Here is a 20,678-nt window from a genome sequence, read left to right as displayed (position 1 = left end):
TTGCAGGTGTTGCACAGCTTGTGGTAGTATTAATTCTCCAAGAAGTCTGGGCTCTATTTGAACAAAGTAAATATGAGTAATGACAAACTTAATAACACAGTCACTTTATTCTTGTGTTGCATGTATTAAAAGCTTATCCATAAAAATAGAAATGTTTTAATACACTTTCCACTTACAGTACATCTACCATCTAATATCAGGCAGTATAAAGATAAGAGGAGAAGAAAAGGAGAGAAAATATAATGGTTTCAGAAACAGAGGAGATCATACACTGCACTGCTTTATTCTCATAACAATACCCCTTTCAAGATCTGCGGTTACCATGTTGTAGTGGCGAGTTAATGGGGTCATGTAGCCTACTTGTTTTATTTAGAGTAGGTACAGTACAGTAACCAGAAGAAATCACAAACATCTGTGAGAGAGTGGCATCTAGTGTTTCCTGCAGTGCTTTGACAAAAAACTTCCCTCAACAACTGTAACTTTAACAGGTGGTTCTATTTGTCTTGATGCTTTTTTAAACTATTTAAAATAATCCATATTCACAAATTTTTTTTTTCGTTTGCAATACTAACAACAGCTGAACTAACCTTTTGACACTGATTGCAAATTTCCTGCCTCTGTTTGAGGAAATGTCCTTTGCTATGGATTGCATTCATTTCATTATCAAGTAGATTCCAGTATTGGACAAGTGACTACATGTGACTAAAATGTTTTGTAATAAGTAGAGTGCCTGTTTGATATAATAAGGAGGTCCTGTAGTCCTTAAAGTTATTCTTGAGATACAGTATCATCATGATGATTAACATGAATCTCTTCAGTATTTTGCTGATGGCTCTGATGGGTAAGAACAATTAACTCACTCACTGTTCACACAGGTTGATGATGATCTGCTGGGATATTCAGAAGGTGGTGAAAAAAAAAATTGATTCATTTTTTTTCAGGAGGTAAAAGTTTGAATTAATTTTAGTAAAATTTTAGTCATTGAATTTTTGTCAACAAAGACTAAAGACATTCTACTATAGTTCCAACCTGTGATTGTTTAGTCTCATTTTCATCTTGTGTTTTTATTATCTATATCTATATCTATCTTTATTAGTATATGCCTATAGAAAGTTGAGTCAACAGCTATCGCCATGTAATAAATAGGGGTCTTAGAATAAAGATAAACGATAATCTTCTAGTAGCAGGTGGGTTTTAAAGTGCACCTAATGAGATGGAAGGGGTCAGCAGCAATTCACATTTGGTGCCTTTATGATGAAATGTTCTGTTTTTTCTTCCGTTTACCAAAGGGTGGCAGTAGCACCCTTGGATTGTCTTTAAACTTGACTACGACTCAAGAAGTCATCTAATGTTTTACCATTGTTTTTTCTCAACCAACAAAGTCTTAATTTAGCATGTAAAACACTGCAACAAGCTGCATTATGTTAAAAGATTTTCTCTATTTTTAGGGAAAGGTATAACAAAGGTTAATTGTCACAGGCTATTGCTGTTCTTTCTGTATTTAGTACTTCTACACTGGCTTTGTCTCTGGCCATAGATCATGCATTCCATGGGCTAATGTGTCACATTTAGGCAATAATAGCTTTTCATTATGCATATTTCCACCAGTGTTGTAATCCCAGCTCTGCAAGAACCTTGCACTCTCAAGCAAAGCACAGTAGAATGTTAGTGTGAATGAAAACAATGTGAAGAAGGTATGGTACAGAAAAGGCATCTCCTTCATTCCTGTGATGTGGGACCCCACCTCATTCTACTTTTGACCTGAGGTTGCCTCTACGCTCTCACTATATCTGTAGATGCTAATTCCATTTGTGTTTGTTAAAGGAAGAAATATAAGAAAGGTTGAGTGAGGAAATCTCCTGCTCATCTATACTAAATCTGATTGTCTCACAGGGGTACCAGGTTTGGTGGCCAAGGTGCAGATTTCCTGGGACGGCAAAGTGACAGCTGGTTTTAGCACCACGTTCACCTGTTCTTCATCGTGCTTCCCAAACTGCATCTATAGCTGGGTCCTTAAAGGTCGCACAATCAAAGGGAGCACATTAACCTGGACACCAGATGGACAGGAAAATACAGTGGACCTGCTGTGCACTGTCCTCACTTCAGAGACAGTCGTGTTCAGCAGTGCAATCTCAGTTGTAGAAATTAAGAGTAAGTATTTACAGTATGTACAAGTGTTAGGTACTCTATTTTTTTGTATTTCCATGGGATGTTTGGCTTTTTTTCATAAAAAAGCAGGAGGGTTTTCATGTTCTCCTTGTGCTTTCCAGGTACTGTGCTTTTTTCCTACAGTTAGGTCAGGTGTGAATGTGACTGTGAATGGTTTTCAACTACCAATAAATGTATATTAAATTTTACATCATAACTCTGTATCTTTTTCTTATCTACCTCATAAATAAAAACCCTATAGATTTAAGCACAGCAGTTCAAACTACGAGTGGTTTTCTAATGTATGATACAAGTCTCCTTCTTTTGTTGTTGCAGATCGACTATCTGTACAAGTAAGTCCAACAAACACTGTCCCATCTTTCAAACAAGCACTGGATCTGGTCTGCCATCTAGCAAAATCTGGGGACTTTCAAGGCCCATCAAACCCGATCTGGTTCAAAGATGGTCAGAAAGTGACCCCGAGTGACAAAATGCAGCTGCTCCAAAACAACCTCACACTTCACTTTGACACCCCGCTGCCCTCTGATGCTGGATTCTACCAGTGTGAGGCGTCTCTACAAGAGACAAGAGTTTTAAGCCTGGGGTATTTACTCAGCTGTAAGTATTTCAAGAGAGAGAAATACTCAGGTGTACGCAATCCAGAAAATGTAATTTCTTTCTCCATTTGTAATCTTTCGTAGTTGATCCATGGAACATCACCATCAGTGGACCAGACATTGTGTTTCCTGGCAGACTGTATGAGTTCAAGTGCCTGACGAGCTGTACCTTAAATCTGGACTGTACCGTCAAATGGCAGTTCAAACATTTTCCCACTGGAACCTACTTTTCTGTCAGTGGAAATGTGCTCAAGTGGATCCCTTCCATACCTGGTACTTTCCAAAACTTCACCTGCATTGCAGAAAATGAAGCTGCTGGTCGCTCAGCTCAGAACACCAAGATGGTAGAAGTTAAAGGTACTAAATGCTGTTGTGGCCACATCACTGTTAAATATTATGACAAATCCAGTCTAATTAATTATTTTGTACATATATGTCTATCTTACACAGGCAGTCCTCAATCTGGATCACAGGCGGCGCAGCTCGGCGGACTTCTTACTATGATCCACAGCCTGGGCCTGCTAATGCTTTTTGATTGATTGTCACTTTTTTACCGTTTGACTATTAAGTGAGTGTTTCCCTCTTTTTGTGTACTTATGCTGCACCTAGTTCATAAAAACACTATAAAAGTATTGGTACAGATGGTTTAAATAAAGTACATAAAATGTAATATTTGGCTGCGTATCCCTTGCAATAATTATACTGTATCAAGCTCATGTCACCCTAACATGAAAAATTGTTGGTTTCTTATCCTTTTCCAAGTTTTTACTGAAGTCTCCTCTACCTTTTGTTTGTTTTGAGGGGGGTTTCCCTCTCAGTCTCACCTTCAGGAGGTGAAATAAAGTCTGATCACTTGGCCAGTCTAAAGCCTTCCATTTTTCCCACTGATGAAGCTTGTTTAATCGGCAACATGTTTTGGGTCATTGGTGCACGATGAAGCTCCTCTCAGTTGGTCTCAGTGAACTGACAAAATGTTTCTGTACACCTCTGAATTCATTCTACTGCCATCAAAATGAGTCATACCAACAGAATACTGGATTGTGAGACCTCCATACCTGCTCTGTTTAGGGCTTAGTAAAGTTTCCGTTGTTTTCAGGGTTTTTCTTCACAGCGCTCACAATTCTCCGGCTATTATTTTCCCTGGCGTTCAATCACATGCTGAATATATTTGTGATATTAGCTTCTTCTGTGGACAATAAAATGTGTGACTCAATTAAATTAATGTGATTGTAAAGCATGTGCTTATTGACACAGCCAGTCTCTGTCTTTCCATCAGAAATTGAACAGATAAGACACAGAGGACAATCAAAGCGAGCACACAGCTGAGGGAGACACAGACCTTTGGTGTGTTTTGTATTGTTGCCTTGCATGATGCAACACTGTCATTCATCCTCTTTGCTTTGCTGTATTTTAATGCTGAGGTGAGTTGCACATGCATATGATGCTGTCTTATACATCTCTATTACCACAATTCAGGGACTTTACTTTGACCTTTAGGATAAAAATCTAACCACTTAGCTGATGTCTTACAGTTACTATACCAACCTTAGCAGTAATTGTTTTGGCGTTTTTGTTGCTTTTCGTTGCTCTTCTCCCAACTGATTGAGGCAAATTGAAGCCCATCCCGAACCTGGATCTGTTGAAAGTTTCTTCTTTAAAGGTTTTTCCTCTGCTTTGTCACCTTCATGCTTGATCGAGTTTTCTCTATTACCTTACTGTGTAAAGTGCCCTGAGGTGATTTTAGTTTTGAATTTTTCTTTTTAATTGAATATCTTTAATACCTTGATTTTAAATGAGTTGAATTCAGTTAGTTTAAATAGTTAATTTAATTTAATTTAATTGATTAATTAATTTTTGACATGTTTCATAAAATCTCTCTCAGAAAAATTTCCTTTAAAAGATTTGTGGTTATTAATGTTTATTGTGGTTTAAACCCTGTCATGTATTTAAAGCAGTTATTGAAGTTATAAGGAAGTCCTCCAAATATGTATTGTTTTCCATGGAAATGTACTCTTGGAATGAATACTTGCACATTATTGTGAGGCCTTTAATGTAGAGTAAAAGATGACTCAAGATTTGCAGTCAAGACTTACTTTTAGCTTCGTTAAGCTTTCATGCATGTTTTAATAACGTATAAGCTGGTTTTCTTATTGCTTATTTGTGTGTTAGATGTTACGTTGTGTAACCTGTAATGATCAAAGCTCAACAAAAAAATACCTAGAAAAGAAAGATTTGAACATTTTAAAACAATATAAATTTGATGTGCTGAGATTTTCTTTAAGACGTCTAAAATTTGCTGACTTACTTATCAACAAGGGTGGAGTATATATTTAGTACATTTATATATTTAGCACATTTTCACAATTAATTATAGTATTAATTATAGTAAGTGCGATATTGAGGTACTTATACTCTACTATATCCAGTTCACACAACTAACAGACGGCATATTCATTACATTTCCGAGAGAAACATTGTACTTTTTACTCCAAATACATTTACAGTATTGTATTCAGCAGTTTAAACTACTAGATAACTTTCAGATTGAAAGCGAAATATAATTAACTAATAAATACCAAATTGTTTATACCATAACAGTTAGAATAAGCCTCATATCTACCAGCTTCATATTAAAGTGATGTTTACACAAATTGTATCACTGATATAGTATGTATTATTCTGAAATTATACTAACAAACTCAGTATTTTCACTTTTGGTGCTTTAGTGAATTTTGATGATAATACTTTTTTTGCTTAAATACAGGAAAACGAAGAAGTAGCAGAAGAAGTAGAAACTTTCTTCCCCTATTGTTTATAACACTGTAAAACAAGTGTCACAGTGAAACTGTAACAGCTTAATTTTCTAAAGTGACAAGTCGCCTTGTAACAAACAATTCAATTAAGTAATTTGAAGTGATTTTTAGATTCTTTTAAATATTTTATCATTTTGGATACTCCACTCTAATTTACATTCATGTTCTACCAATTACCCAACCTGGGGTCATTTTTGTGTGTCTAGTACATAAAACAGGTGTGCTCAAAATGTGAACTTTGCACCACAGTTAAATAATGCCACAGGTGTGCACAGACTAGTATTGTGAAATATACAATTGTTTACCCAGAACTACCACATTTCTTAATGTCTGAGGTGAGTTATAGAGGTGAATTGAATTGTGATGATACTGGTTTATTTTCTGGTCTAAAATAATACAACAAACTTTGTTCTGTCTGTCTAATGAATAAAAATGTTTACATAGGCAAATGTGGTTCCATTTGAACAATTCAGTAGATTGAATAGACAAAACAGTGTGAATTATTGACGGTTTCAAGGGGTTTTACATCGAAACTTCCTGGAGTAGGAGCGGAACAAATAAAAGCACTATACAAAATCTCTTACCTATTGCCCAATAGATAAGTAAACTTTAACACGAAGATAAACAGAACAGAGATGAGGAGGACAATAGACAAATCCCACAAAACCTGTTTAAATATCAAACAAAGAAAGTTGGTTATGTTTTTTAACTTTAACTTTAACTTCTTTAACTTTAATTAGAAAATAATTTAATATAGAAGCTAAAAAGAAAACTATTTATGAATTCAATGATCCTTAATTTCTCTCAAGGTGATCAAGACTGTACGCAACAGGTCTGAAAACTAAGAATCATCATAAAAATGGACAAACTCCCTGTGACATTTCATTAAAAAATATTAACTTCTAAGCAATTAGTTAATTGGTTGCAGATGCAGACTGTTTTTAAGATATTCAATAGACTGGCTCTTCCATTGTGACTAGAGCTACTGATCACTCAGCCTTTCCTTTCTATCCATCGCTGAAACACACTTCTTTGATTTCTTCTTCTTTGATGAGAATTTTTTTTTACTGGAAAAACAATTGATTTTTTGTGTTGTTCTTTTGGGTCTATTTTGTTTTGGGGGAGGGGGGGTATATGTGTGAATATGCAGTGTTATTCTCTTATGTTATTATTCCTATACATGCATCATAACATTTTATTTGCCTTTTGTTTCTTTTATGTTTAAGAAAAATTAAAATGAAACATCACATTTACAACATTTGGTGTTAACTTACGTGTGTTGTTTCAAATACTGTATATAGAGCAATAGAAAAAAGAACTAAAAAAAGATCATAAAAAAACAGTGTGAGTAACACCACCCACAAGCCCACAACCCCCACTCCCCCTCATACCTTCCGTCATAATTTGTCATTTTTTTCTTTGGACATTTACAGAACTTCACCCAAAAGGAAAACAAAAAATCTAATGCACCTTTTGTGAGTTTGACAAGCATGAACACCAAGTAACCAGAAACACCTGCAGATAAGAACTGTGGTTACTATTATTAGTTTATGGGTAACAGGTGGTAGGGGGCTGGACATATTTTAGACATGTATAATAGAACAGAAACACTACAGAGATCCTCAGAGCATCGAAAAAAAATGGAGAAGAAAAATAAAGGAATCTTTGCCATTGTACTGCTGGTTTTAGTAGAAGGTGTGCTCTGAAACAGCTGATGAATTTCTGATGATGATCTGTACAATAGTTAAAACTGAGGCAAAGCTTTTTTGTCCTTTATTTTTATATTAATAAGAAATGTTTTCTTCCTCAGTGTTTCTGGCCTCTGGTGATGTAGACATCCATCCCTCCATTAACCCTGCTGTAGCCGGAGGCACAATAACTCTGTCTCTGTCTCCTCCAACGGCTCTGAATAGTGGAAGCTGGGCAGTGGGAGGGTCTCTCATCCTCACCTGGCTGGGGGAGCAGCAGGCAGTCTTCCCTAGTTACAGCGGCAGAGCGTCGGTCAACATCTCCACTGGAGCTCTCACTCTGAGCCCCGTCATCGTGGCCGACTCTGGAGCCTATGTGGTACAGAGCAGTGACCCCCAGCTCAGAGCCAACACTTCCATCAGTGTTCTAGGTGAGACTTAACAGATGTCTGATGTTGGCCTGATATTCAGTTGTCCATAGCCTCACAAGCGTTCCTAATTAAGGGTTTGAATGTCACTGAGGGTGAGACTTTCTAACTTTGTTTTGGTTCTTTTTTGTTTTTTCTTTTGGGGGGCCTGTGTGAATATGCAATGTTGTTCCCTTATGCCATTGTTCTTTTACTTTAGCTAGCGGCAACAAATACCTCGCTTCTTTTTTCTCGGGTCACTTAAGTTGGTGAGGGCTTTCTGAGATTTAAACCCTTATTCAAAGGGCATCTACTCACCTTATCCATGTTTCACTGGCTTGTTGTTTAGAAGAACACCTTGAAAAAACAATTGGTGTTGTTAGGAAAATACTCTATGTGGGCACTGGAGGGGCACATCTATGGGTGCCATCCCCTCACCTCCTGACCTCTTGCCACCACTTTGCCAACCCTTATAAAATCTACATCTGATGTAATTTGCTATATTATTAAGCACAACAAAGATCAGTTTTAAAAGCACACAGACAATTAACACTAAAAAACCAAATGTTACATTAGACATTATCAAAACTTCAAACCAAACTAGAAGAAGTGAAGCTCTTCACAGTAACAAAACGAAACAGAAATGCACGAGATAGTGTTTACCCTACACCTACACTGGTACAGGTTCCTGTTGTGGTGAAAAACAAGGAGCCCAAAACAAATGCAGAAAGGAGTTTGTGCTGCTCACATGATTGTGTCCTCTGTCTAGTGTCTGTCTGGATACGGGTCTGCCAGCCCTCACCTCCATCTTATACTTGTGTTGTAGACGACGTGTTTCTTTAGTTTCACAAAGCTCATTTCTGCTTTGTCATAAGTGCCCAACATATTTCTGCTCACTCAAAGTGTGTCAAAAATTGTGCTCACAGATTTCATAGAATACCAAGTACTTAAAGAGTTACATCAGTGTACGTACAAGATGTACCTAACAACCTTATTAATGTTTGTTTAGTGTTTTGGTTTGTTTGCCTTCGTTTGACGGGTAGCGTGGTAAGTGTGGCAAAGGGTATGACGTTACCAAGGTCCAGGAGTCAATAGGGGTGACAGTGTGATTATTTGGCACGCCTCTTAACTTAATGTATTCCAGGTAGAAAAGTACAATACTCAATTACATATCAAGATCTTTATTGCCAAGCAACGTGAACATGGCACTTCTGATGAAGGTGATTAATCCGTAAAAATACATCATTATCTATTATCTAGTTTAGATTTTGTGCTAAGCATGTAGATCTGCAATGGAGGTAAAAGTGTCAAATGAACGCAGTGGATTCAAAGACAAAACTCTGTGTTGCAGTGGAATAAATAAAAGTAACACAAAATGGAAAAATTGTACCGTACTTTAAAAGTAAATGTTCGGTATTTATCTTATTAGAAGGTGGCGCCAAAATATGTTATACAGCTCCTATAATTTTTTTATGCACTCAGTGTCCTCTTTATTAGGTACCTTTGCACAATGTAATACGGTCAATTAAACACTTTTGCACTGAGGTCATAATTAGTGATGATGTACTGGACTGTGTTACTGAGAGCTGCTCCCTCTTATTTAAATGTAAAAACACCATGACTGTGTCTGAAATCATCCCCTAATCACTATATAGTGCACTATGAAGTGTGTTTGTCTTTTTGGTAGCAGTGTCCAAATGTTGAGTGTGTAAATCCTTGCACTATATAGGGCACAGCGTTAAGTTACATAGTTACATAGTTACATGGCTCAAACAGCTGTTAGTGATGAAGTAAAAAATGTCCAAAATGTCATTTGACTGCTTACTATTGAGAAATCTACTTAGTGTACATTGTATGGGGAGTAGGGAATGATTACGTAGGAGGTAATTTTGAACTTAGCCCATAACTTGTGGGCACATTTTAATCCTTTTTCATCTACCTCCACAGCACCTATTTCAAATGTGACACTAACAATGAACCAAACAAGCCTGATGGAGTTCAGCAGTTCAGCTGTGGCCACTTGCTCTGTCTCCTCTGGTTCGTCCCCCTTGTTCCTCTGGTTGAACAGCACCTCTGACCTCACAGTTGGTAGCAGAGTTCTGCTCACAAATGGAAACTCTACTCTCAACATAATTAATGTGACCCGCTTCGACCAGGGACCATTTACATGCTATGTGTCCAATCCTGTCAGTAATGGCACCAGCAACCCAGTAAACTTTACCATTCTCTGTAAGTAGGACAACGTTTATTTCAACATAGCTCTGCTTCATACATGTGCATCATACATGATCAACTCTCTTTTTCTCTCTCAGATGGCCCAGATACCATGGCTCTGACTGTTAAGGGACAGAACACGACTTGCTTTTCAGTTGGATCCAATGTGACCTTGCTCTGTTCAGCACAGTCCAATCCACCAGCTCAGCTGCAGTGGGCTTTCAGAGGACAGCCTGTAAATACCACAGGTCCTCTGTTAAACCTTTACAACATCACTGAGAATCAAACTGGCCCATATACCTGTCTGGCTTTCAACAACTTCACCAACATGAACAGCAATATTACCACACAGATCACAATTGCAAGTAAGTTTGTTAGAATAGTGGTTTCAATCTCTGTATTTATCCATCTGCTCCAAACCTCACTTCTCTTTGTCTACAGATTCCTCAGGATCTGAACCACAGGCAGCCAGTCTGGGGCTCCTTTCTCTACTGTTACTGGCAGGATTACTCTTCTCATTGTCAGGCAAGTTGTAGAATAACTACTTCACCATCTTTTATGTTGTCTATACTACTCTCCAAAAATATATACATTAAACACCATGATGTACAGATTGCAGCTTAACAATAGGAATCACAGGTATTTTTTCTGTCGGTAAAAGTGACAAATTTGGTTTGCCAAATACATTTTGATGGAACAGAAATGCAAGAATAATTACACTGTTTTTCAGCTTTATATAAACGTTAATGTAGAGGTAAATTCAACAAAATGAAAAAAATGCGTTCAACCACAATAATGTTGAATGAAAAAAAAACGTTTTATGTTTTTCTTTCACAGATGCTGCTGGCCCATTCAGTCCTTGGATAATGAATATAAGTTAGATAAAATAAATCTTCAGAAATGTATCAACTTCTACATTTTATAAAATCAAGGATCCCCTTTTTTAGCCCGTATGTGTTGGCTGCTGTGATCAGACATTGTGAGGAAATTTGATTATGATGACAAAAATCTTTGCCTTTTTGTATTTGACCTTGCATGTTGTCACATATTCAGCAATCAAATATGTATGTTTTGCACAACAACAACAACAACAACCACATACCTCTGAAACACATTTGCAGGTGAATGAATGTTCTACACTGCCAAAGCATATTTTTATCGCTAATTAAAATGTCACAACTAATCACAACACCTGTGTTGTCTCACTCAGCGAATTGTGCTGTACAGGGGTTTTATTGTGCTCTTTTTTTAGAGCTGCCATAATGCCCCATAACAATGCACTCACTTTGCTATGTTCTTTAAAGCATTTATGTCATATTTAAAAGTTTCAATGTTATCGGAAAATAAAAAAAAAACATTTCTCATCTCCTTTGTTCATATAGGAAATCCATTATGTGGGTCTATGGTTACAGTAAACAGGGAGATGAAGAGATCATCCAGTATAGCAAAGGCACAGATGTTTATCTGCCCTCATTAAATCCGGGTAGTATTTATAGTATTATAGTATTATAGTATGTGCAGCTCATCACAAAATGACTCTAAAAACAAAACTGTCCAATGGAAAGACATTTATTGGTGTAGAAATAGAAAGACAATATTCATCAATATCAACTTCATTTATGCCACATACACATACACACTTGAAGAATTATGTACGTCAACAGTGCATTTTTTCCTGCACAGCAGGACATTATGGACATTTCTCAAAAGTACATGATTCCAATAATTGGGATTTTGTTCATTTTATATTTTCAAGTCATGCAGTAGACATAGAAAATATCCCCATGCCCTGCTCTGATTGCTTAAAGGCTGAGGTATACAGTAAATGGACACTCCTTGGTGTATGCCAGTAAAACGTCTGTGTGGACCAGGGCAAAACAAGGTGTGGTCAGAACAAGGTGTGAGGTGACATCGTTAGGGTAGCATATGGGTAATCTTATGCATCAAAAGAACAGTAACCTGGAGTGATGCAGAGCAAATATTTGCTGATCAAAAGGCAGCTGTAACCATACTGTACTGCCAGATTTCAACTGAGAAGAAGGAAGTTTCTTAGCGAAAAAGTACATTAGAATGAAGTTTCCTGTGGTATTTTTTCTACTCCTGGTGACAATCATTTGTGAAACAGGTAATGTTCCATTTCATACATGTATATTTTTTAAATCTGTTTTTATTTGTTAGGGACTACGCAGCTGATGATTATTGCACACAAGCAATCGATGTGGTGTATATGGGTCATATAGCTTATTTGCAGCCCCTGGTTAGGATTTTAAATTTGATTAAAACAAAATGCCAAAATCAACAAGACACAAGAATGTACATGTGTAAATGCAGGTATCTCTGTGTATATATTGTATATAAATACCATTGAGATGTACAGTGGGTGTCATAGGGGCTTTGGGTATAGTAAGTATAAACCAGTGAGATTCACATTTTTGTTGTTGTTTGAGCCATTGTTTCATCCTTGTAGAGAAGATACATTATTTTATGAAATGAGAGTCTCAGATGGTTGACAAGTCGTAGTGACACAAAACTTTGTTACTCTAATACATTATAGCCTATTTTTAAAAACTATTACAGTGATATTTGTGGGTATAACTACATTTCAGAAGGACTGAATATATTTTCTTTTGCTCTGTCTCAAGGTCATGTGTGGGGCCAGAGCGTCACACCAGCGATACATGCCTCTGAGAACCCCGTACGAGTGGGCAGCAATGTCACACTCTTTAGCACTGACAGTTCCTCTGAAGGTGCATGGCTGTTCAACAACAATATCATGCTGATAATACTGCCAACAGGCAGCATCATAAACAACGCTTGGAAAACCAGGATTACATACAATGCCACCACTTCATCATTGTCTCTGAGTTCACTAACACTGGAAGACTCTGGAGTGTACACATTGGATTCAATTAATGTATTCCGTGCTAATCTAACGTTGTCAGTCCAAGGTAAGGACCACTTTATCCTGTTTTATGTTTACTTATTCCCTCAAATACTTCCTCACACACACAAAAACATAGCAAATTACGTCCTTTTAGGAATATTTTGACTAAAAATGTATTTTGTTAAATATTTCACGATCTTTCTGTCTATAATTAATCTGAACTTTTATTGCACTTTATTACTTATTGGACCCAAAGGGGTTTTATATTTCTTCTTATTAATCTGTTTAGACGCACACTCACTAATGACAGCAGCTAGTAGTAGACGGACCAACAAGGGCTTGGCGTCCTTGAAGTTCAGTGTCTTGCCTAAGGCAGTCACCTTCCGGGGAGCAGCTCTCTGAGGCTCTATAGACCTTTGGTGTAGCAGTGTTTTAACCTAAATGCTCTTGTAAGCCCACTATATGTTTTTAAAGACAATGATTCCATCTGCCACACAGAGGTGGTGTGATAGTATGTATATTTGCTCAAGTACTGTACTTAAGATCTGCAGAAACGAATACTTTACTGGAATATTTCCATTTTAAATTACGTTTTACTCCACTCCACTCCACAGAAGTAAACTTTGTGCTTTTTACTCAGAAGATGAGATATGAAAGGAGTATAAAATATTAGAGGCAGAACAGTGGTAGGATGGCTTGGAGACAAAGTGAGGAAAGTGAAACTTAGATGGTTTGGGCGTGTGCAGAGGAGGGATGTAGAGGGTTTATCAGGAAAAGAATGTTGGCAATGGAGTTGCTGCACAGGAGGAGAAGAGGAAAGCCAACGAGGAAGTTCGTGCATGCTGTGATGTTTTCTTATTGCTTTTTGTTAATTAATGGTAATGATTTTTGTAACCTAGAATTCTCAGGAAGAGGGTTTTTATAGTTGTTACCAACTGTAATCTCTACATAAATTAAATTTGATAAGGCCTGAACATCGTAGATTTATGCAAAAACATTATGTGTAGGGGGTGTACAGGTCTGGTACATTGTGTGTACCAGACCCGTACATTCATAATATCAAAAGCAAGTTCAGAATATTTTTATAAGAGTAAAATAAAAATAAAAATTTTAAACCAGCAATGCAGTCAGATTGATGTCCAAAGAAATAAGTGGAGTACTTATACTTTTGAACTTAGATTTATTGATAGAGCATGTACTTCATTTTAGAACATAATTAGAAGAAGTACTTGTACTTGTAGTTAAATACTTATTGTAGGCCAGATTTTGCACCTTCACAGTATGTGAGTATTGAGTCATTATACTTCTACCACCTTTGTTAGCACCAATGTTACCAACTTGCTAAGATTTGCTATTTGTGTCTTATCACAAAGTACAACTAAGGCCAAAAATACTGCACAAATTATTATTATATTTTTTTTACCCGATGCCACTGGATCTTCTGTTGAGCAATCAAAATGATTACACTTTCTTCTCAGGAGAATATGAATATTTTTACAAAACGTAATGAGAATCCATTCAATAGTTGTTCCCATCCAAGAGCCATGCTCCTGGCAAACATAATAAATTTTTTTTCCTGAGTCAGTTTTCACTTGAAGCCATTGGAGACACCTGATTTTGAAGTACATGTCACTGCTTGTTCATTTCCTCACAACAAACATAAAAACCGCCTGTTATTTCTTTCTTCGCAGTGCCTATTTCAAATGTAACGCTAAGGGCTGACCAAACCAACCTAGTGGAGTTCAATGACACAGCAGTTCTCAAGTGCTCCGTGTCAGTTGGCTCATTCCCATCGTATGTTTGGATCGAAGGCAGCTCTGTGGTCACATCTGGTGGGCACATGCAGCTCAGCAATGGAAACACCACTCTCACCATACTCAACGTGAGCCGCTATGACAGTGGACCGTTCAGGTGCAATGTGTCCAACGGTGTCAGCTATGAAGTCAGTCCCCCAGTATATCTGAACATCAGCTGTGAGTTGTAACAAGAGAAATATTACACACATATAGAATCCTTTGTATTTGAAAACAAATCCTCTAAAAGCTTATCTTCTGTTATCAGATGGTCCAAGTAACGCAACAATGGACATTGAGCCCATGTCACTAAAGCACATCTACAGAACAGGATCCAATATCACACTATCCTGCTTTGCAATGTCCAGACCTCCAGCCAAGATTATATGGATGGTTAATGATACTTACCTGGATCAATCTGGCCCAGACCTTCAACTACAGAATGTCACAATGGACAACTCAGCCAATTACAAATGCATATTTTACAATGCAGCTACACAAAGGTTCACCAGCGCAAGTGCGATAATCTCAATCATGGGTAAGGTTGGATTTCTAGTATTAGTGTACTTCAATACTTAACTGAATATGCTTATTTACTTACTTGCTAAGAATTGAATTTGGGGGTTGAAAAACAAAATGACAAGATGCCCCTATGAAAAGATGACAAACTCTGCCTAGCAACATCTCTAAAGTTCACAAATTACAATATTATTTCTTATTGTCTTAATCTTTGTAAAATTCATGAGGAATACCAAGCATTAGGCATTTCTGAAACCTCTGAAATCTAGTCACCGGGCAGAGATTTCTTGATTTTTGTATAGAATAAAGAACTGCATGTGCTAATGAGTGGTCTTTGGAGGTGCTGGTAGCAGATTTTGCTACCAGCTTACATGCAATGACTCAACATGAGAGTTGTTTCATTCTATAGTCTTGTAAGGTTCTGAATGAAGGCAAAAAAGTGTGTTTGCACATTTTCCAGTGGCATATCACATATTTTATGAATCACTCTCACTCTTCTCCTATAGCTCCACTGACAGAAATCATGGTGAATCAAACTGGTGGACCACCGATACAAAATATGCCATTCACTCTATATTGTCAAGTGGCTGGAACTGTTGACAGCATCCAGTGGTGGAAGAATGGCTGGCGTGTTTCTGTCAGCAATACAACACTACTCTACAACAATACACTATTTCTTAATTCAGTTCAAAGCTCAGATAATGGTGAATATCAGTGTCAGGCTTTCAATGCTGTAAGCAATGTGACCAGCAGCCCCTACACAGTCACTGTAAACTGTAAGTATTTTTATTTTATTAACAAAGGAGGGAGAATATAGTAGGTTCATTACAAAATGTGCTTTTTTGTGGAGTAGAATTTAAGAAATGTCCATATGTTTAGATGGACCAGAGATGCCAACTATCACAGGACCAAATGTGGGACGCACAGGAGACAACGTCACATTGAGTTGCTATGCATCATCAGTCCCTCCCAGCACTTACAAATGGTACTTTGACGGATCTTTAGTGGCCAACACATCTGAGTATATGACACCTCTTCTGACCATCAATATGACTGGTATTTACACCTGCGTGGCCCACAATGACATCACCGGCCTGAATAGCACTGCAAAGAAGATGCTTACTGTTGTTGGTAAGACGTGATTCCGGTTTTCGTGTCTCTGTAATGATGTTTTCCCACGGTCACTGCAAAAGGAGTTCACGTGTTGATTGTTGCTTTGATTTCAGACCCGATCAGAAACGTACAAGTAGAAGGATCACATAATTCTGCCATAGAAGGTTTTCAATATATGTTAACATGCGATGTGGTTGGACCTGCTGACCGTGTTTATTGGTTTATGGATGATCAGCCACTGCAGGAAGACAACATGATGTATTTTGAGATCAACAACACAATTCTACATTTTGACCCACTAAAGCAAAATGACACAGGAAAATACCAGTGTCTAGCTATGAATGCTGCTGGAAACATGACCAGCCCTCCTTACATGCTTGTTGTGAACTGTGAGTAAAAATGTTAAATATTTATCTTTGTGTAAATAGGATATTATGGAAACTGATGCATTTTATATAGTGTAGCGTACCATTGTGCATCCTCCTGAGGCATCTAAAGACACGACGGAGGCATAATCATATGAATAATACTCTATGAACCGAATATCTCCTTTGCTGTTGCAGTTGGACCAGAAACACCCGTCATTTCTGGACCAGACCTGGCTGAAACGGGACAGCCTGCTATGTTTAACTGCTCTGCCATGTCAGTGCCTCCCAGTCAGATCAGCTGGTGGTTCAATGGTACCCTGGTGGCCAGTTCATCAGTTTTTGCAATTGACCATTTGTCTTTAAACATGAGTGGTGAATACACCTGTATGGCCTACAATAATGTGACAGGTGTTAACAGGACAAACTCCAGGATGCTCACGGTCATTGGTAAGAAAACCAACAATTTTTGAAAAGTTGTTTGATGGAATGATTTCGTGATAACTTAAGTCACTGTCTTTTGTGTTTACAGAGGCCATAACATCAGTGATGGTTAAAAACAACACTGTTCCAATAAAGTCTAAAAACTTCACTCTCTCCTGTCTTGTTAATGGGCCCTATGACATGATCTACTGGTTGAAGGACAACCACGCCCTGAAAACAGACACCTCAGCCAAAAACATGTTTCTCTCTGTGCAAAACAACACACTGTTCTTCACTCCAGTGACAATCGACAATGACGGGATATATCAGTGTGTGGCTACCAATCGGGTGACTCAACACCAAAGCCCCCAGTACAGTTTAACGGTGAACTGTGAGTATCATACATAAACAATAGAGAGTATTCTAATAGGATTCATTCAGTTCATTTACAGGTTTTGAGACAAATTCCTTTGTTTTAAAGTGTTGCAAGAATAGATTTTTCTCATTTACATGTGCAGTGAACAGATTTCCTCAAGTGGGATTTTGAATGCAGGGGTTTTGCTTGGAATTCCTCTTTAAAAATTGTTACTGGTACTTTCATTCAAGTAAATTACCTAAGCACTTTTTCCAACACAGATAATATTAACTACAATGGGGACTGCAGATGAAAATTATCTTTGAAGTGACTCTACTGCAATGCATTTGCATTTTTTTGGTTTTCTGCATAAATGCGATTTGATCTTCATCAACGTCACAAATATTAACCAACACAATATTTCTAGAGTCACGATCTTCCATGTCTTTATTGAACATACCTGTTAAACAAAGTGATGGTGGAAAAAGTAATGGCAACACTAGGCTTCTGATGCCAGTAAACATCAGCTTAGCGTCAGTTGTTGGCAAATCTGGAGTCCGATTCTGGCTACATGTAAATCAACAACTGTTAATCATAGGTTATCTGTGATGTCTTTTTTTCGAGACGTGGCTCACAATAGGTGATGCTCCTTGTGAATAGCACACCGACATTGTTTGAATGTTTTTATAGGTCAAGATAGTTTACAGAGTAAGATTTTAGATATTCATCAGTCCACTCTCAGACATATCACAAGACCTGAAGTTTGCTAAACACCACAACACTAATGAGAATTTTACTTGTGGACAGATGAAACATAGTTTGGGGAGAACCAACAGCACCACATATGGTGTAAAAAAAAGAAAACACGTACAAACATCAGAATGTTAACCCAATTATCAGAAAAACATTCCAGATATCCATTATTACATTTTGAATGTCCAAAATGATGACTGGTAGAAAATTCAATTTCAGATATCTACATGACTACCAGCAATGGTACTACAGATATCCACAAATGTAAATACAGTATTTGTAGATTTTTTTTTTATATCTTTTTTGGATATCTGAAGTTACAATTATGACCAGCCTATCTATTAAAAGTGAGACACTAACACTTTCAATAGTAGTACAACAATAAACAGCATTTATTGTTTTACTGTGTCACGCAGAACTGTATGAGTAAATATAATAAATAATAAAACTAATTAAATGAACGTGGCTGAGTTAAAGCAGTTCTAGGAATTGAAGAATGGTTCAAAATTCTTCCTGAACTTTATGCTGGTGTACTCCACAGCTACAGGAAGCACTATCTTGAGGTTATTACTGTCAAAGCAGGTTAAACAAGTCAATAAAACACTGTTGCCATTATTTTCCACCATCTATTTGCCTGTGTTCACTAAAGACAATAATTTTTATTTCATGACCAATTTATGCATAGAACCAGGAATTAGTATTTCTTTCTACTGTAAATGTGGATTTAGTCTACAACACCTATTCCAAAAAAGCTGGGAAGATGTAAAAACATTGTGTTGCTGCCATCAAATTCAAAATAATATTTAATGTTTAATATTTAATATTTAATATTTAATTTTATAATATTTTCCATGAAATGGTAAAATGTCTCAGTTTATATGTTGTTTATGTTCTATTGTGAATAAAATATGGGTTGATGACATTTGCGAATTATTGTATTCAGTTTTTATTTTGTGTCAAAGAAAGATATAAAAACATTTGAATATTAAATTTTTTTTGCCTATTTTCAGTATTTTACTTTGACCAATTTTTTCTGTTTGCAGATGGCCCTATGAATATGAGCATCACTGGTCCTGATTCAGCAAATCCAGGTCTCAACGTGTCCCTAAATTGTACTGCTATTTCTAGGCCAAACTCAGAATTCCAGTGGTTCTTCAGTGGTTCTTCGCTGGTCATAAAGACTGGCCCTGTTATCACATTCTCTGCAACACACCAGAAGGCGGGGAACTACACATGTCAGGCATGGAACCATGTGACCAACATCACATCGTATAAGACAAAAACCTTCACTGTCACCAGTAAGTCAGCATCACTGTAAACATCCTCTCTCAATATTTTTGGCATGGTCTCTGTAATATGTCCATAATGAGCACTTTACCACTTAGACATTTTTGTTTTACTTTTTTTTAAACTTTTTGAGCTCTGGCTATGTATGAAGGGGTCAAAGTTTAATATTAAACGTTTTTTCATGTTCACTCTTGATATTGCTCATTTTAATTTTACGGCTACACAGCGCGTTGTGCTGTGTCAGGTTAGTGATTGGTTTTGGAATTTGGCTGTTCTCCAACCCCAGAGGCTTTAACACAATGATCAAGATTTAAAAAAACACTTATTGATAGCAAAAACTTCAATGACATTTGTGAAACTTGTGCATTAAACGTTTAAAAAACAATCTGACAGTGGAAGATTTTTCATGTTTCATTCCGAAATAATTGTGCAAGTGGCAACTACAGAGAGAATCAGAGGAGGAGCACAAACAGGTTCTTTTATGTTGGAGCAAAAATTCCAGTGGAGTCAACAAACCTTTACATCTACAATTTAATAATAATTGTACAAGAACCGTTCAATTTAATAGTAATCATACATGAACTGTTCACCTTTGATTTTATATTTTCCTGTTCCAGTTTCGCACTGTTTTGGTGGGTGCACAGCTGTGCCCTGGATTCATAATTTTTGATTCACTTCTTATTATGTCTCATTATTTGTGCATGTCTCTCCCTCTCACTCTCAGGTCATGCCTCTGCCATCCACTTCCCATCCCACGTGGGTCTGATGTTGATGGGTGTATTTGCTTTGTCTCTCCCTGTGCTGTTCAACTGAGCCCTTCATACAGGAAAACCCTCTTGCTCAGTAATCTTAATTTAAAACAAATGCTCTTTTAAATTAAAGATAATGTATTTATAGTTACTTATTAACATTCACAATGACAATGAGAAGAGGAATATCTTAAGGTTGCAGTGTCTGGTTTGGGGATTTAATGTTAAATGTTATTATTAGCAAGCAAAAGTAATCGCGGTACAACAATGCAAGTAAGTGTGCCCTTCTAAAAACAACTCAATGCTCTTTAATTGTAAAACCTTTACTCTGAACACCTTCAGCATCTTATGTTATGCAAAATCATATTAAAATTGTAAAACAATGTATATTTCACTATGTTGTACTTCAATTAACTGTATGTATTTATTAATCAATAAAAAAAAATCTATGTAATTCATTTCATGGGGCCTTTATTGAAGAGGATACAATAAGAGTTGAAGTACAGATTCATATACTTGCAGTAAATGCAAACTTTACTGAGCAACACAT

General features: G+C 37.0%; 3 protein-coding genes across 3 annotated transcripts; all 3 read left to right on the top strand.

Annotated features, from left to right (window-relative positions):
• The first annotated feature begins 712 nt into the window (after positions 1-712).
• Positions 713-4,840, top strand: LOC137129992 (carcinoembryonic antigen-related cell adhesion molecule 20-like). Its single transcript, XM_067509537.1, has 5 exons — positions 713-841; positions 1,894-2,151; positions 2,485-2,766; positions 2,850-3,122; positions 3,216-4,840. Exons 1-5 carry the CDS (start codon positions 793-795, stop codon positions 3,302-3,304), a joined length of 951 nt encoding a protein of 316 aa, XP_067365638.1. The 5' UTR covers positions 713-792; the 3' UTR covers positions 3,305-4,840.
• A 2,287-nt stretch (positions 4,841-7,127) lies between these two features.
• Positions 7,128-11,253, top strand: LOC137129989 (carcinoembryonic antigen-related cell adhesion molecule 6-like). Its single transcript, XM_067509532.1, has 6 exons — positions 7,128-7,273; positions 7,389-7,697; positions 9,621-9,902; positions 9,986-10,252; positions 10,329-10,412; positions 10,725-11,253. Exons 1-6 carry the CDS (start codon positions 7,168-7,170, stop codon positions 10,766-10,768), a joined length of 1,092 nt encoding a protein of 363 aa, XP_067365633.1. The 5' UTR covers positions 7,128-7,167; the 3' UTR covers positions 10,769-11,253.
• A 556-nt stretch (positions 11,254-11,809) lies between these two features.
• ceacam1 (CEA cell adhesion molecule 1) lies at positions 11,810-20,586 on the top strand. Its single transcript, XM_067509472.1, has 11 exons — positions 11,810-12,012; positions 12,530-12,835; positions 14,463-14,744; positions 14,833-15,102; positions 15,590-15,859; positions 15,963-16,214; positions 16,310-16,585; positions 16,760-17,011; positions 17,094-17,375; positions 19,136-19,390; positions 20,104-20,586. The coding sequence occupies exons 1-11, from the start codon at positions 11,958-11,960 to the stop codon at positions 20,190-20,192; spliced, it is 2,589 nt and encodes an 862-aa protein (XP_067365573.1). The 5' UTR covers positions 11,810-11,957; the 3' UTR covers positions 20,193-20,586.
• Positions 20,587-20,678: the final 92 nt, after the last annotated feature.

Source organism: Channa argus, chromosome 7 (genome assembly GCF_033026475.1).
Source record: "Channa argus isolate prfri chromosome 7, Channa argus male v1.0, whole genome shotgun sequence".
In the NCBI taxonomy this organism is placed as follows: Eukaryota; Metazoa; Chordata; class Actinopteri; order Anabantiformes; family Channidae; genus Channa; species Channa argus.
Note: the sequence above shows the minus strand (reverse complement) of the source record. Positions and strands in the feature narration are given on the sequence as shown.

Coding starts and splice junctions, on each gene's coding strand:
- ceacam1 (XM_067509472.1), top strand. CDS start 11,958: ATGAAGTTTCCTGTGGTATTTTTTCTACTCCTGGTGACAATCATTTGT. Junction 12,013..12,529: donor GACAATCATTTGTGAAACAG/GTAATGTTCCAT, acceptor CTCTGTCTCAAG/GTCATGTGTGGGGCCAGAGC. Junction 15,860..15,962: donor CTACACAGTCACTGTAAACT/GTAAGTATTTTT, acceptor CCATATGTTTAG/ATGGACCAGAGATGCCAACT.
- LOC137129992 (XM_067509537.1), top strand. CDS start 793: ATGATGATTAACATGAATCTCTTCAGTATTTTGCTGATGGCTCTGATG. Junction 842..1,893: donor TTTGCTGATGGCTCTGATGG/GTAAGAACAATT, acceptor ATTGTCTCACAG/GGGTACCAGGTTTGGTGGCC. Junction 2,767..2,849: donor CCTGGGGTATTTACTCAGCT/GTAAGTATTTCA, acceptor AATCTTTCGTAG/TTGATCCATGGAACATCACC.
- LOC137129989 (XM_067509532.1), top strand. CDS start 7,168: ATGTATAATAGAACAGAAACACTACAGAGATCCTCAGAGCATCGAAAA. Junction 7,274..7,388: donor ACTGCTGGTTTTAGTAGAAG/GTGTGCTCTGAA, acceptor TTTCTTCCTCAG/TGTTTCTGGCCTCTGGTGAT. Junction 7,698..9,620: donor CACTTCCATCAGTGTTCTAG/GTGAGACTTAAC, acceptor CTACCTCCACAG/CACCTATTTCAAATGTGACA.